The sequence below is a fragment of the Rhipicephalus microplus genome, chromosome 4 (genome assembly GCF_043290135.1).
Source record: "Rhipicephalus microplus isolate Deutch F79 chromosome 4, USDA_Rmic, whole genome shotgun sequence".
Taxonomy (NCBI): Eukaryota; Metazoa; Arthropoda; class Arachnida; order Ixodida; family Ixodidae; genus Rhipicephalus; species Rhipicephalus microplus.
The window spans coordinates 22,697,680-22,714,599 of record NC_134703.1 but is presented as its reverse complement, the minus strand read 5'-3'; the positions used below and the strand labels follow the sequence as shown (position 1 = coordinate 22,714,599).

Here is a 16,920-nt window from a genome sequence, read left to right as displayed (position 1 = left end):
TGAAAGATTGGGTGCCAAAGTCTATAAAAACTATGTTTATTTCAGGCAGAAACTAGAGAAAAAGAATGAATTTAATCCATTTCACGAACTGCCACATCTAGCTGCTGCGCAGTGAACTAGAGGAGGTGATTGTTCATGCACCTAAAAAGGGCATGCTATCAATGCCAGCTGTCGCCAGCGTCCCCCAATCTGCTCCGTTCCCAAAGCCCCTACAGACTACAACGGCAGAAACAATGCAAAGGGGGAGTGAAATCTAAAGGGGAGGAGGAGGACAGGTACACGTGCACCGTGCGTGGGCTGCGACAACATGGCCCGTGCTGGCGTGCGGCACTACATGCATATGATATAAAAAAAACAGCCAACTGCTAAAAAATGTGTGTGATAAACTTTGTTCATCTATTATCAGAACAGCCATGCTTCCAGAGTTGAATTGCAATGTTTTCGTCAATTTTATAGCTGTTTTTTTGTTCAGTATCCCTATAATGTACTCATATCCACCGACACTTCACTTAACAGCACTTCATAAAATCATATATCAGTCTTGGGAAAATGTACCAAGAGCCCAGTATGCTAGCTGTCATGATGACAATTATTAATAAACTATCAGCACTACACAAAGCATGCTAGGCAACTGGGTGCATGGATCTGCATGCAGGATATTTTTACACCTTTGACACAGACAGCCTCAACCACGCAAGAAAAAAAACTGTAGTTTTGGTAGTCAATCGTAATGCGATAGTTGACTTCAGGTGGCGAAAATTTGGGAAAAAATTGTTTCATTAGAGTAAATACAGCAGCTCACTTTACCACCCTGATTAGTTTATAAGAAACCACTCTTATCACACCCAGCATTCTTTCTTGGTGCATCCTGCTACACAGCTTGCACATAAGGGTTGTTTGATGATCTTGATGGAATGCAACTCCAGTCGGCGAATCACAGTCAAGTAAAACTCGTGGAAAACGACGTTGGAGAGGGTAGAAAGCCATCAGTACACATTTTTCGAAAGGAATAGCTGTTTTCATTGTTCGTGTCTCAGCGACTCGTAGAGCTGCACACACTGAATATATAGTCGAAGGCGGAATGATTAAATACGTTGTCGCAAAGTTCTAGCGGACATGTAGAAGTGGCGTCTCATACCACGAAGCTTGGCAAGGGTGTGCCCAAACTTTGTGGACCACATGATCGGCAAGTGATTTCGTCGGCTTGCTCAACTGAGCCCATGTAACGAAGGGAAACTGAATTTCCATTAACTGCAGTTAATCACAGTTGCATAACCACAGTTGAAGCTGTACGAATAAAAAATGTATTAAATGTCCTACTTTGACAGTTCAGGCATGCGGCTTTGTCAGATAGGTTAGAGCGTCAGGCCACCTTTTGTCATTAGTTAGTTGTGTTTTTATTCTGAAAATGACCTATTTCAAAACTTTTGCATTGGCCTGTCATGCCCCCATTCTTACATAGCAAGAGACTTCTTTCAGTTCAAACATCACAGCCAAATAAAGAGGTTACAGTGTGCAAGCTGGACTGCATTTGGAACGTTCCGAAAATAATGGGCCCAGAACTGCGAAAACTAAAGGAAGCAGAGGCATCAAAATTTCTGTAGGGGAATCGTATCTGGCAGGTGACGTCTTAGTGGTGCCATCATTGACTCGCAACAAAACTGTCATTTGGCCATTAAAAAAAATATAACCATATTGTAGGACATGCGAAAAGTTGTCTGGGCCACATATTTTCACATGGCATCAAACTATACCAAACCATCACAAAGTCTTTGCCCGAAGGACACTGAAACTTGGTGTAAATTCAACAAAAGACACTTTAATGGGTAACCAGAGTTCATAGAGAACACCTTCAAGTATCTGTTATTGAGGCTGTTAAGCCAAATCATCTGGAACTGCCTCATTCAGAATAACTTGCTAAAGGTCTCTATGAGAAAACTTAACGAGTCATTGAATTGTCATGTGGAAGCACACTCCAAAAAAAGGTTTTCCTGTGACACCAAACACTGAAAATATGCCTTCTTGATGTTGTGCTCACTTTTAACGATAGCCATATAGCCCGGGCACTGCACAGTGCAGTGCTTACGCACCTTTGACCTGTGTCGACAGTACACTGCTGGCGGGGCTGCGCACCAGGCCACAAAGGAGGCTCGCCAGGCAAGACGTTTCAACACACACACCCACAAAAATGATATTGATGATGAGTATCTGGCTGGTGCTTATTAAACAAGCCTGTCAATTTGCTGTTATCTCGCTGTACTTTTGAAATAATGCACATTTTCAACTTGAAATGCAATTATACCTCAAAACATGCTTTTTTGGTACTTATGTTCTTTTATCTCAGCAACCACAGAATGTAGAATATATTTTGGCCAGTATTTATATAACATAGTAGGCATTATGCTGAAGCAGAATTATTGTTGTGATGAAGAGCTCTTCTTCAACACATCTCATAGCTATTACAGAGTGATAATTAGGTACCTGATGTAAAAAATTAGCATTACCATTTTCAGCAGTAAATCTGCTTCAGTAAAAAAAGAAATGGCATATGATCACAATGATAGTAAAATGACTGCTGTAAATATTATGGTTGTGGAGAAAAAGGTACATAAACTTTGCCTAAAATAGATAAGTATAGGGCTTACCTTGTTCCCTTAATAACTACGAGAGTTGTTAGTTCATGTTTGGCGTGTGTATACCTATGCGCTATTTTCAAGCGTTTTATGTGCTGCAAGTATCGAGCCGATTGTCCTGCAAAGTGTGACATAGTAATTTTTTGTCGTCACATTCACTGATTTGCCCTTGAGGCGAAACATACTTTTTTGGGCAGCAGAGAATTGTAAATGCCCTGCTGCTTACAGTGCAATAAATTTTGGCTTGAGTCTTCACTGGAAGCTCTAATACAAATTGGCAGCATTTTGTGACTGATCAGAAGTCTTACATTGCCCCTTTATTGCTGCAAACTTTGGAAACTATACCAAGTGCGTGAAAACATATGCAACCTTTAGTTATTCCACACACTTCATAACATTTGTGGATTACTGGAGTCATAAAGAGAGTGGCCAAGCCATAGGCACCATCTGGCAGTGCATCGACATTCACGATAACACAGAAATACTTTAATTAAGGGTGTTCTATTTCATAGTAAAATGAGAAAAAATGTACATTAGTACTAATGTGAATTACTGCAATGCATTACTCTTAAATGTTTCTCTGGCAGGAACATGGAAACTGCTCTATATGGAAACATGGTTAGAATAAGCATCTGAAGATGTCGCTACCATCAACTGCTAATATGGTATTACACAAAAGTCAACCTAAATGCACGAAAACTACCGGGCATATTAACCCAGATGCTGTCATTTCACTGCCACCAAAATAGAGGAGGGGAATCAAAGCTGTAACGTAGGGCTTAGCTGTGAGGTGCCATACTAAAAAGGCAAGTGGCCTTGTTATTGGCTCACAGCACAAAAGAGTAATTTGCCTCATAAAATATGCTCATAGAGAAAACCTAAACATGTAAATGTCTTCATCAAGTGTACACCTTCATTTCACACTGTAGTGAACCACACTTAGAATGACCTTTCTTGCCTAAACTTTCATATTGGTATGTCCATGCAACCTGGTTCAGTAAATAAATGCAATCACCATGGCCAGAAGTCAATGCATTACTTTCCACAACAAATTGAAAAAAAGAAACCACTCGCATTTATTAGAACAGCACCATGGGAAAATAATTTACAAGGGGAGAAGTTAGCTGTGGATTTTCCAACTTCTTAGGAACCCCTGAAAAAAAAAAGCCGAAACACATGTTAGCCCATGACAGCTCCATCGACCATTTTCACATTAAATATGTGCATTTCATGAACATTATTATGAGACAATCATTAGCAAATCGCACCTTTCTATGCAAACATAATTTACTAACATGAAATATTCAAGTGAAATGATTTTATGCTGCAAACTTCAATTCGGGAAGCTCCCCCTAAAATCTGTATTAGTGCTCAAGACATTTAATAAGATACTCAGCTTTGCTACCGAACATGGTTTTGACAGCAGAGAGACAAGTTTTAATTCGGTCGATGACGATATGTGGGGTTTAACGTCCCAAAGCCACCATATGATTATGAGAGACGCCGTAGTGGAGAGCTCCGGAAATTTCGACCACCTGGGGTTCTTTACCGTGCACTCAAATCTGAGCATGCGGGCCTACAACATTTTCGCCTTCATCGAAAATGCAGCCGGGATTCGATACCGAGACCTGCGAGTCAGCAGCCGAGTACCTTAGCCACTAGATCACCGCGGTGGGGCGACAAGTTTTAATTTAAGTATGAAGAGGCACTACAAAAGTTGGTTCTAAGTCTATAGAGGAGAACTGAAGAATATAGGAACAAACTTTTACTGTTTTCCCTTAGACTGTTTGAAAATCACCTGCACTTTGACATCCAATATATTGTGAGCGCTGACTATGTACTTCATCTTCATCTGCATGACCAAATCATTGTAGTGATCATCATCGTATGTCACGCGGGCTGGCTCTCTGGCTCGTGCGCCTGGATTAAAGAAGGATAACCTGGTTGCTGCCGTACCGGACGTGGTCTCATAAGCACCTCCACCACTTATGAGACCACGTCCGGTACGGCAGCAACCAGGTTATCCTTCTTTAATCCAGGCGCACGAGCCAGAGAGCCAGCCCGCGTGAGATACGATGATGATCACTACAATGATTTGGTCATGCAGATGAAGATGAAGTACATAGTCAGCACTCACAATATTGTTAATTTGCCAGTTAAAGGGTAAACCATTAAACTGGCTAATCAACAATATAGTGTATTTTGGAGAAAGGGCCACCAGAACAACAACCCGCCATAGTGTTTTAGTGGCTAAGGCACTTGGCTGCTGACCCACAGGTCACGTGATCAAATCCCGGCAGCAGCGGCCGCACTTTTGATGGAGGCGAAAATGCTTCAGGTCCGTGTGCTGAAATTTACGTAAAAGAACCCCAGACGGTTGAAATTTCCGGAGCCCTCCACTATGGCATCTCTCATAGTCATATAGTGTTTTTGAGACGTTAAACCCCAGCAATTATTATATTAGAACAACACACATTTAAGTTGTACCCTTCGCTACTAAATTTAACAATAATCTAAAGCTGTTCTTTGACTAAACACGCAGTTTTCATTGTTCCAGTTGGTTAGCATCTGCTACTATGATTTTTATCACCAGAAAAAAGCAGTTTATGAGAGAATTATGGGACCAAAGTTAACACATAGGCTACCATAGATACTACTGTGGGGATCAATTAAGAATGCATGAGCTTCCTAAGAATGTGTCTAACCACCAACAACTTTTCGCTTTTTTTTTTTTGTGTACCCACAAGTGGCTTAACTTGCGACTTCAGTCGCCTTGATCCAATATCAAATGTCGCTTATCACCTTGCCAAATTTACATTGCTACAAAGTAAAAGCTACATTTCATTATGCCTCTGGATTTTTCAGTCAAACGAACTTGAAGTGCAAAAAAGAACAACGCTAATGGCCCTCAAAGCCTATTAAACCCTTCACTGCCAAGTGTCGTGAATTCGTGAGACATGCCGAAAAACTTTGAGCAAGCCAGTCACGCAATGCATGCTGCCGTTAATATTGGCCATCAAGCACTCACGATAAACATATCGTTCAGCATGAAAAATCCAGTACTGTCTCGTCTAAGGTATTTTGTGCTAGAACCAATTGTTTTGTAGCTGATGGCTGAAAGCGCGTGCAATAGCTCTCACTTTATTTTTCTTTCTAGCCTGAACAATGTAAGTTCTATCTTAAATATTTTTTAAAAATTTGATGTGTACACACTCAAGAAGTGGCATAAGACATGTTACCGTATTTACTCGATTCTACCGCGCACCCGGTTTCCACGACGAAAAAAAAAGAAAAAAAGTAAGACATCAATTGCAACACGCACCCAATTTTCTCGTTGGCCCACACAATCCCACCACTCGGGAATAAGACTCCTTCGGGAGCGTCTTCCGTTTAAATATGAGGTACGGGGGAAGCTTGTGCCTATCTGACGTGCAACGGAGCATTGCCGTCACTCTAGTTTTACCATGGCCCGATGTCAGCACGCGAACTTGCTTCGCCCCCTTCTTGTCGACGGTTGTGGTGCCAGGCATGTCGAAGTAAAGAGTCGTCTGATCGGCATTCCCGATTTGCCCAAGCAGGGAGCCGTTGTGCCGCAAGTTTAAGACAAACCTCTGAAAACTGAAGCTTTTCTTCGTACTCTTCTGGCAACTTTTGGCATATGCCCGTTCGCCTTCAGAAGGAAAAGCCTTTTCTCTTCATAAAGTTAGTTAGCCAGCACCTGTTCGCTTCAAACTGGCTCCACATTAGCCCTTTTTCTTAGGCTAACTGCATAGCCTGCACTTGGAGCAGTTCTGTCGTCACGGGCCGCTGTGCCGCTCACTGCTCAATCACATACTCGCCGAGCAGCTCTTCAATTTGCGGAAACCGACCCTGCTGTGGTCCACTGAAGCCTTTGCGTGAATCTTTACTGTCGACGATATTCTGCTTTTGTTTCCGCCAGACCCGCATGCCGAACGACCGCGATGCAGCCCGATTTACGTCTGTTTCGGCACACGCGATGACTTTTATTTTAAAAGCGGCATCGTGGTGCACTCGTCGAGTTTTTGGAGTCGGCCCTTCCATGCCGTCGATGCTGATGCACGCCAAGATGACAAACTTCTCAGCACACGTATGAAGTGCCACACATGGGAAACACATGGGCAGAAATGGCCGACGCGCCATGCCCTCGCACGTAGGGGGCGGCCATTTTGGAATGCTGATGGCAATAGAATGACCGTATTCAGTTTTTTTTCGTACTCGATTCTAACCCGCATGCGATTTATGAACTCGCTTAACCGGAAAAAAAGGTGCGCGTTAGATTGGAGTAATTACGGTATGTAGTTATGTACGTTTCTTGTTGCAAGGTCCTCACTTCTATGACATATGGAGAATTCACAACATATATTAAAGTACGCATTAAACTTGCATTTTAGACCATTTAACTGCAGAATCATTTGAAGGTTGCTATTTAAAGCTGGAAAATTAAAACAATCTTATTTTGTTTGGCAGTTTAGTAATTCAGGCATTACAGGGATAACTACAGGTAGCACAGCCAGCCTATTGTAAACAACACTATCTGATTCAAGTGAAATGATGTTACCCGACGATTTTCAAAGTGGCAGTAGTTAATAGCACATCTTCAAGCATAGTGAAATAGAAACATCACAAGGTCCCCTTTTACTACTTGTACATAAGTTTGCGGTTCTATGCCTGAACTATTAATCATGGTGCACCACTTGACCAGTAATTTTGTCAACTGAGGATCTTCCCTCTATTGGTCGTCTGAGTGAAGCAGAGCGCCCAGCACTTGCCATATGTTACCCATCTCCACTGTAGACTTATCTGATCAGATTGGTCAAAGAAAACTGTTGTGAAGAAAGCACCAGTGAAGGTTTTGGGAGCCCAGCCTTGCGCATAAACTGTGCCTTTTAAACAAGGTGGCTTACACAATGATGTTGTTGATGGGGATGTGTATGAGCTTGACGAAAAAGCCAATGAATCCCATGATGGCAAAGCCAATAGCAGTGGCCATGGCGATCTTTTGGAACTCTGCGTGAGTGAAAAAAAAGAAAGAATATCAGCCAAGCCATGCGAAAACACCATGAGGTACAACATAAGACAAAATAAATCATCAATATATATATATTTAATTAGACAGCATTTCAGCTTAAAGGAACACTGAAGAGAAAGACGCTAAAAAACATCACGCCTACCATGACACTGCACTTTGTAAACAAGAAAACGCGCGAAAAAAAAAAAAAAAACTGCGGGTGGAGATTCCACACTGTGATTCCCACACAGAACACAGTGGCGTCAGCAATTTTTTAAGGAGTCTACTGGGTCCAACATAGCTTCTAATCAATAAAATTAAAGTAAATTGTCAGCGAGGGGTGACATAGACTTAGCATGCGAAGTTTTTGAACACTTCATCGAGTCAATGTCGTGAAAATACGAGAAGTACACTGTGGAAATTCTTAGGCCACGCGTGGATATTACAGAGCCAAATTTAAAAGTGAAACTTCAGCCTTCATTCTCTCCACTAATAATGAACTTATCGCAGTGAAACATATATCAGAGTTCTTGGAGTGCAGTTTATCAATATAAAACAACTCATTATTTCTCTACAGTGTCCCTTTAATGCCAGGAAGACATGATATCATGAAAGGTGCGCAGTGAAGTGCTAAAGATTCATGTGGGGTTGTCCTAGCGTGCGGTATGCGAGTTTTCATATTCTGCCTTTTCTTGAAATGGTTGACCATGGTTTCACTTCCTACACGTGTTTACCGAGGCCAAACGTGAGAATGCCGAAGAACTGAAACGCCTAAAAGACGAAATGCCGAATATAAATAAAGCCGAAAACCACGCGAAATTTCGTCTATTCAGTGGGTAATTGATGAAATGGTGTGGTGAGCTTTCCGAAGAGAAAAACTGACCTTATCTTCAGAGACTTATGTTTACGTGTTTGACAAGAAAGTAGGTTCTAGACACTATTGAAAGCGTGAGAAACAAGGAGAATGCAACACCAGAGTGATTACTGACTTTCCTGTAGAATACTGCTACAGTAATCTCGAAGACAGTGATCCACGCAATCCATGCTTTTTCAGATCATCACCTCCTTGAAAAAGGGGCAAACTTGGCTCGAAGACAAAGAGGGTGCGGTTAGAGACCAACACCCCTGCTCACAGATCAAGAGCCAAGGGTTACGCTGATATCCTTTGGCAGCTTCTCTGAGAAACCGGTACAATGTCAACGTTTCAAGTCTTCGACAAGAAATGGGACACAACTTGCTTGTCTCAATTGCAATATTGCCGCACTTGGTATTTTCATGCGCTCGGCTTAAGCCCACAAAGACTGTGAGCAATACTAGGCGCAGGTCACACCTCAGTGTTAGAGAAGCTTCACATTTGTGGCAGATAATTTGGTCAATATTACGCACAGTACGCGAACACTCAAGATTATTCCAGAGCTTAAGCGACCACCAGTGATAAAGCTGGAAAGTTCCACACGTGATGTATAAAAGACGACGCGTCCCAACAATGATGACTTTATCTCCGACAGACACACTGTGCGCCAACATCAGAGTACAGCAAACATTGCTTGGTGTAATGTGACTGTCCCTTATGCAGCCACAAGTTGGGCCAAATAAAGAGTTTCACCTTGTATAAGCCTACTGCTGCCTTTGTCACCTTCGTGACCACGTTACAATATACAAGGAATTGCTCTGCTATGCGACGACATAGGCAGTAATATATATTATTATTTTTTTAAGGCTTGAAACACAGGCGAAGGGAACACGGATGTTGTAAAAGAGGACGGAAGCATCTACTCATCGTACAGGGCCGGCAGAACATTTACCTTGGCAAGACTTCATGGTGGTGCAGGAATTTTAACGTTGCAGTATTTCAAGTTTTCGGTTTTTCGTCAATTCAGCTTTTTGAAATCTCGGTGTTTCGAATTTCGGCATTCCGATAATTCAGCATTTCGATTTGCGGCGTTCTGAATGCGACCCGTTCACAGGATCTCAGATCAACGTGTGCGACTTATCGAGATCATGTAGCCACGACTGCGAAGGAAGTGCCATAGTGGTCGACAACTCTACTGGATTTTTTTCACGACCTACATGGGGGTAATCGTTATACACTTCAACGGCTACGTCGTGCCACTGCGGGCTATTCAGCATGTTCACCTGAGCGAAATAGGTTTCAGTTAGTAATTTCAAAGATCGCAAACGGCATGACGAACCTTTGCGGTCCGGCTTCGTGCAACGCTTGATAAGCCGGATGGAGTCCTTCGACAGTTGCTTGAACGGGTCGATGAATGCCATAACCTGGTCCATGGCTTCCTGCGAGAGAAATCAACCAGTAATCTGTAAGTGCAAGAAAGTTTAGAAAGTAACCGTTGGGCGCAAGTACAACGCAAGTAATCGTTGCCGTTAAGCCACCATCAGCCAACGAATGTAGGTGACCTTTTTCATTTTTTTCCGTGAATCGCGATCTCGACTAAAATTGTCCCCGAAACCTCCACCAACTAAGTAAATTGCAGATATTTAACAACTAAAGCCTCCAGCCAGTTGGCAGTCTCCTACCTGTGGATGTGTGCGCTCCGCAGGCGTCAGATAGACCTGAACCACACGACAAGCAACGTCAACTGCGCCGTCCCCTCGAACTACTGCGCTGGAAAGAACTCGCAAAACTTGCTTGAGGACGTACACAATTTGTTGCGTTGGCACCACGAGTTACCTACTCTCGCACCCAGCGTCACGCTGCGTGACGTCATTGCAATGCATTCTGGGAGTCTTTCGGGAAGTCTTCGTTCGCGAGTAAAGCCGAAGTGCATTGTGGGTAAACGAGCCATGTTTTTGTGGTTGAATGTGATGTAGTACACGAAAGAGTAGCAAACAAGATTCCGATTAATCCATTTGGTTTTTCGTGTGAAGACAGCTTGGTGGAATCGGTGACGAGCATCGAATACGTCGTGCAGACACCAGCGAGAGGAATTTTCTTCGCCATGTTTAGCCCGCTATGTGCTGTGCTCGGCGGTGGCATTTTTGCTTTTGATCCGCAGATTTTGACCTCATAGTAGTATCACTTTAGGCCCAGGTGTTGTGTGTTAATTTGACACCGATTAATTTCACCTTCATGTGAAGTGCGCGACCCGGTGCTCGTCCGGACGCCCGTGTTTCAACTCCGACGTGAATCCCATGAGGCCTGAAGCCCAACGATGTCCGAGGTACGAGACTACTACACTTTGCTTCGTTTTACGTCTACGTATGAATAGGCTTAAGCTGTTTAAGCGAAGCATTTATAAGTAGGCCTATATTACGCATTAATGGAGATTACCTCGGCGGCTCGCTACTCAAATTTCGTCGAGTGGAGTAGCACTGACAGCGCTGAGGCATCGTTGTCAGCGCGTTGCGTAGGGTGACTGCGATGTGTTTGGGAGGCCCGCTGAAACGTAAACAGTGATTTTGCCGTTTAATGTAAGAGCGCCAAGGCGTAGTAATCGCTTAAGTGCAACGAGTGTAACAGCGCCGACAGGCGTGTCGGCGCCGTGCTGGGTCTTGGTCCGTTTATTGATTGCGGTAGTGGGGGGCAATAAAGCCCGAGGTTAGAGACCGTGTGCGCTGGGGCTGGTAGAGCGCGCGACGCGCACGACAGTAGCACATAGTAACCTTATCGAGAAGGGAGGGGGGTGCGCGCTTGTTTGGCGGCTGCCAACTGCGACCGTTTGACATTACCAGTTCGTCGCCTGACTCATTCGCGGCCAGCCTGAAGCTGGTTTCCCGCTTGGACGCGCACACTGATGCCGACATGTGGTGTTCGCGCGACGCTGTCCGAGCCGAGCGCATTTTCTTTTTTTTTTTTTTTTTTTATTGGCGCTAGTATGCCCTACGGCATCAGTTAAATAAAAAGGAAAAGTTTTGTTTCCTGTATGAAAGCCAGGAGTTGTCGATGCAGTGGACCGTGCGTCCAGCGCGTCAAGTCAGGTGGTCGGCCGGGGTGGTGGTGAAGGCCGCGTAGGTGGCGAGTGCGAGCCTGGTGAAGGCCCGGGCAGGTTCCCAATAGGTGATCAAGCGTTGCCTCTGTGGCTGGGGCAACGCAGAATGGGCACGTCGTTGGGGGAGGCTGTGCACCAGATGTCCATGTAGCCCGGATTGCAGGAGTCAAGGCGGCGCCCACACGAATCCTCCTGAGCGCAACCTCCTCTCGGCGAGTTAAGCCGCCGGGAAGGTCAGATCCACGCGGAGGAATGAGAGCACGCGTGGAGCGCCGGAGGGTTTCTTTGTGCACAAGCAAGCTGTCCTTCGGGGACAAACGAAGTAGAGGCAGCGGGTGTTGAACAGTCGCTGGATGGCAAGCGGCATCTGCTTCCACTTGAGCCGGTGCAGACCGGCGGGTCCACAGAACGCGGACAGGACAGGCACATGAGTGGATCAGTCGGTGTATATCGGAGGCTATATCGATGGAGCTGGTCACTTTTCGCAGCTCTCGAACTGCCTGCGTGGAGTCCGTATATACAAGCAATTTATCGTGTGACAAAGAATCCATTTTGGATATCATAACTGTTAACCCGTCCCGTATAGCAGTGAGCTCCGCTAATACGGATGGGAACGATGCCTCTGTTACGTAAGAGCGCATTTTCGCTTCTGCAGTTTTGGTTTCGTGGCGCCATGGCACACGCGTGCGTCCTTTCGTTTTTTTGTTAGCTTTACCTCGGTTTGCGCCAGCGGACAACGTGTACTGTCCGCTTTTAACATTTAGCGAATGTTTTATTTCCCTTCGTTTCAAGATTTACGCCTCTGGCGTTTTCATATTTTTTTTCCTCGTTCGCCTGATCGTGTTGCGAGTACTGTCAGCAGCGGAAGCGCCTTCTTTTTCCGCCGCGTAGCACAGCTGCGTTATTGGCACATCGCATTTTAAGTTCGGCTTGTGAGCTGCGGCGATGCAAGTACAAACGTAGAGGGAGGATAAGGGGGGGGGGGGGGGGGGGGCTCACCTATTCGCTGGGCTGGCGTCAACGTTGTTTATTATACTCTTTGGCTAATTGCTAACCTTCTTGGTAAGCCATAGATCTTGTTGGTTGTTGACTCAACCGCTATTCCTTGCCGTTTGTTGTTGTGAATGCCCTAAGTTACTCATCTTTTTTTTTTCGTACATATTTGTTCATCTAAGCTGCATTACCGTTTGCCTTGCCAGCGCTTGACAAACTCTGTGCCTGTCTTAAGCTTGTGGTGCAAGAGTTGCAGCTCGAAAATGTTTTTGGAACTGGTATGCTACCCTACACAAGGGAAATAATTTCTCATAAGACAAATAGACAAACGCATGGCCTTTTCTCTTTAGCTGGTGCCCATGGTTGTAAGCAGGCATCAAAGTACATGCATTACATTTCATTTATTGAAGCCTTAAGGGCCCCGAGGCATTACATAAGGCGGGGGCAAGCAATATATGACGGACTCTCAATCACACAAACGCCAAAAAAAGGAAGAAAAGACGGAGAAAGGGAGAAAAAACATCTCTAAGAAAGGAATCAAGCAAGCGGAAAAAAAAAAACTGTCGTAGACTAGAAATAAAACAACATTATACATAAGTGATCAGCATCATAATGCATGAGTCACTAAAAGTTGGTTACTAACATGGCTCAACTAGGAATTCGTTTCAATTGAGGTCAGATGCATTGTTATTTTTTCGCGAAAAGTCGGGCGGTCGGTGAACGAAACAATACTGTCGGGGAAGGTATTCCACAGGGTTATTGCATGGGGGAAAAAGAATCTTTCATTGATGATGTGCGGCACTGAATGTGTGCGATTGGTTTGCTGTGGTTGAGCGCGCGGCGAGATTCGGGGCGGGGGTCGAAGTCGAGGGTGCCTGGCAAGTGGGTGATAATAGAAAGAGTGAAGCAAGCAGAGACGCGAGATGATTCGACGTGATTGGAGACATGGAAGGTCAAGTGTGCGTTTGAGTTCAGTGATGCTAAATTTACGCGAGCAGTTTGACGTTATGAAGCGAGCAGCACGATTCTGGATGGATTTTAATTCGTAGATGAGATATGCTTGTGAGGGGTGCCAGATAGATGAAGCGTATTCCAATTTAGGCTGAACGTATGTCTGATATGCAAGTTTTTTAATAGTGGGTGACGCACATCTGAGATTTCGGTGCAAAAATCCAAGTGTGCGCGAAGCATGTGCGCATATTGTTTCAATGTGAGCGAATGATAATGACGATATCAACTGAACGCCTAGATACTTATAGCAGTCTGTTTGAGTTATTTCATTTGAATTGATATGATATTCGTAAATAGTGGTGCTGCGTTTACAAGAAAAGGACATGGATTGGCACTTATTAAGGTTAAGAGGCATGAGCCATTTTCCACACCATGCAGCGATAGTGTCCATGTCTTCCTGAAAATTAGTGAAGTCGCTAGGCTTGTGAATGGCATTCTAGATGACGCAGTCATCGGCAAAAAGTCGAAGTCTGGTTTTTGTGTTAGATGGCAGGTCATTGACGTATATTAAAAATAATAGGGGGGATAAGCCTGCTCCCTGGGGGACACCGGATGTAACACTAGAAATTTGCGAGCCATGAGAGTTGGCAGTTTTGTATTGTACGCGTCCTTTTAAGAAATGTTCTATCCAAGTAATCAGTTTCGGGGGGATACGAAGAGTAGATAGTTTTGCAAGCAAGTGATTGTGTGGGACACGGTCGAAGACCTTCGAGAAGTCGAGGAAGATGGCGTCAATTTGTAGATGATCGTCCATATGTTGCAAGATATCATCGATGAATTCCGAGAGCTGTGTTTCGCACGATAATAGTTTTTTGAAACCATGCTGGTACGCATAAAAGGTAATTGATTCAAGGTAGTTCATTAAATTCGTTGCTATAATGTGTTCTAGCAGTTTGGATGGTATGCTGGTTAGCGAAATCGGGCGGTAATTAAGTGCTTTTGATCGATCGCCAGACTTATGGATGGGAATGATTTGTGCCTTCTTCCAATCGTGGGGAACCTCACTAGCGCTTAGTGATTGTTGGAACAGTACGGTTAGTATTGCACTTGACAGGTAAATTGTGTTTTTAAGTAGTTTGCTGCTGATTTGATCGCAACCGGCCGAGGAGGATAATTTGAGAGAGTTTATTAACTTAAATATTCCATCAACGTTGATCTGGATATCAGGCATTCTGGTCGACGAGTGGAGTGGTAACTGGGTAAAATTAAGGCTTTGAGCAGGTGAAAATACTGACGTAAAGAAGTCGTTAAGGACTGTAGCACATTTATCAGTTTCGATTAATTCGTTGTCTACGTTTGGCAGCTGGAGTTGCGTTTGACGATTTGGCAGGGAGATAATTTGAAAGAATTTACGAGGGTTAGACTGTAGGATTGGTAAAAGGTCAGTTGAGAAGAATTTGTCTTTAGAGGCTTTTAGTTCCGTAATGTATTCATTAGCAGCCAATTTGTACTGATCCCAAACTATGGCGTTATTAAGAAGTTTTGCTTTCCGATAAAGGCGTTTTTTCTTGTTGAGTAGGCGCTTGAGGCGTTGCGTAAACCACTGGTAATTTGTGTCTGTATTTACAAGGCTAGTGGGAATATGTCTGTTTTCAAGTTTAGCATCGTGTTTTTATATAATTCTCAATTGGTGTTGACCGAGCGGGCAGTGTATGACTTTCGGAAGTCATCGCAGAAGAGTGAAAGTTTGCGGTTAAATGCGTCGAAGTTAGCTTTCTTGTAAGTGATTAATTTTTGCGGTGGGGCGTTCTTTTTTATAGGCAGAGAAATGCTGATATGAAGGAGGCTATGGTCGCTGAGGGCAGGAAGCAAAGTCACATTTTTTATGTTTTCAGGGCTAGATGTTAATAAGAAATCTAGGGTGTTGTCGCCCCTTGTAGGGCATGTAACTGTTCGGTGCAGATTAAAGTCCAGAGTAGATTCAAGAAATTGTTTGGGCTCACTATATGGTGATTGGTTGGCTACTGAAAGTAACGACCAATTAATGCTGGGATGATTAAAGTCTCCAAAAAGGAAGATTGGTGCCTCGGGTATATATTTTTTATTTTTTTCTAGAGAAAAACATAACTTCTCGCAAAAGGAGGGACCACTGTCTGGTGGACGGTAACATATTCCAAACACTATTTTGCCAATTGTACTGTGCACGCATACCCATGTTAGTTCAACGTTGTCGTCGTGAGTGAATAGTGAGGATGATAACATGTCCCTAACGGCAATCAGTACTCCTCCACCTCGCCTGTCATGTCGATCACGTCAATATACTATTAGATTGGGGTTGGATGGAAAAACTTCGCAGTCACTGACGTCCTTGTTTAACCACGTTTCGGTTAACAAGACGATATCGGCTGCGGTATCGTCTATGAAACTTTCGAGTGTCAGTCTACATAGTAATGGCTGAAAGCTGTGCATTTTATTGCATTAACTTATGGAAGGTAACTTGCAAGGGTTCGTTTTTTTTTTTGTTAGACACAACATTTATTATATCTAACAAATACATCAATTAGTGTTAGGCAGATCGCTTTCCTTGTGCTGAATTAGAGTAGTCATTACGATCTGAATTAGTACATTTTGTTGCCACTGCTTCTAGTATTTGTTCTTTTTCATTACTAGTCATCCCACACATTTATGCTCGAAAATGGTATAACTCCAGGTACCTCATAGCAGCGCATTTTTCCTAGTGAGAAACTAAGAAGGAATTGCACAGTTTCCATGTATTGTCAAAGACAATATTTTATGTGCATAATACACATCATTTACGCAGAAGATGTATTGGTTGGTGCTGTTAATGTTATCCTGTATTATGGTTACTTTGTTAACACATATGGTTAAATAGCATGACATTGGCATGTTGCTGTGGTGAGTTGAAGTAGTCTAAACATGGTGAATCATTGATGCTACATTGACCAGGAATAGAGAACCATGTCTGATAATGTTGAAAGGAAAATAAAGATAAAAACGATGTTTCTCATATCAGTAAACTACTCTTTCACAATTTTAAAATCATAATGCTTGCCAGAAGAAGACTTTGGATAAGCGAGGAAACGCGTAAAGTTGGTGATTCTACCTTGAAATTCTTGCGCCAAATGCCGTGGCGTATATTTTGACGGCATCTGCTAAGTCCTACATAGTGTCCAATCTGTAAAAATGAAGTACATTGACCTTTGAAGAATAATTGATTTGACATATCAAGTTTGGGTAATTTTGTTGTGCCAATTTTTCTTAAAAAAGAAAAAATTAGCTTTGAAACCTGTCCTGTCACATGTGGCAATATCCGGTCAGAGTTTGAAAATGAAACATTGACTTTTTT

The 16,920-nt window shown here is 43.4% G+C and overlaps 2 protein-coding genes across 5 annotated transcripts in view; one reads left to right on the top strand and one right to left on the bottom strand.

Annotated features, from left to right (window-relative positions):
* Positions 1-3,689: 3,689 nt before the first annotated feature.
* LOC142814192 (protein transport protein Sec61 subunit gamma) lies at positions 3,690-10,345 on the bottom strand. Its single transcript, XM_075892321.1, has 4 exons — positions 10,198-10,345; positions 9,855-9,954; positions 7,559-7,661; positions 3,690-3,786 (listed from the first exon to the last, which is right to left on the bottom strand). Exons 2-4 carry the CDS (start codon positions 9,946-9,948, stop codon positions 3,777-3,779), a joined length of 207 nt encoding a protein of 68 aa, XP_075748436.1. The 5' UTR covers positions 9,949-9,954; positions 10,198-10,345; the 3' UTR covers positions 3,690-3,776.
* Positions 10,346-10,687: 342 nt separating this feature from the next.
* Positions 10,688-16,920, top strand: part of LOC119171723 (uncharacterized) — a 57,073-nt gene continuing 50,840 nt past the window's right edge. For all 4 annotated transcript variants that reach the window (XM_037422538.2, XM_075892315.1, XM_075892317.1 and 1 more), the window contains exon 1: positions 10,688-10,841. The gene's annotated coding sequence lies outside the window, so the exon portion shown is untranslated. The remainder of the gene's footprint in view (positions 10,842-16,920) is intronic.

Excerpts from the sequence above, each read along its gene's own strand:
- LOC142814192 (XM_075892321.1), bottom strand. The coding sequence starts at position 9,948 with ATGGACCAGGTTATGGCATTCATCGACCCGTTCAAGCAACTGTCGAAG. Across the intron at positions 7,662-9,854 it reads CACGAAGCCGGACCGCAAAG|AGTTCCAAAAGATCGCCATG; the intron begins GTTCGTCATGCC and ends TCACTCACGCAG.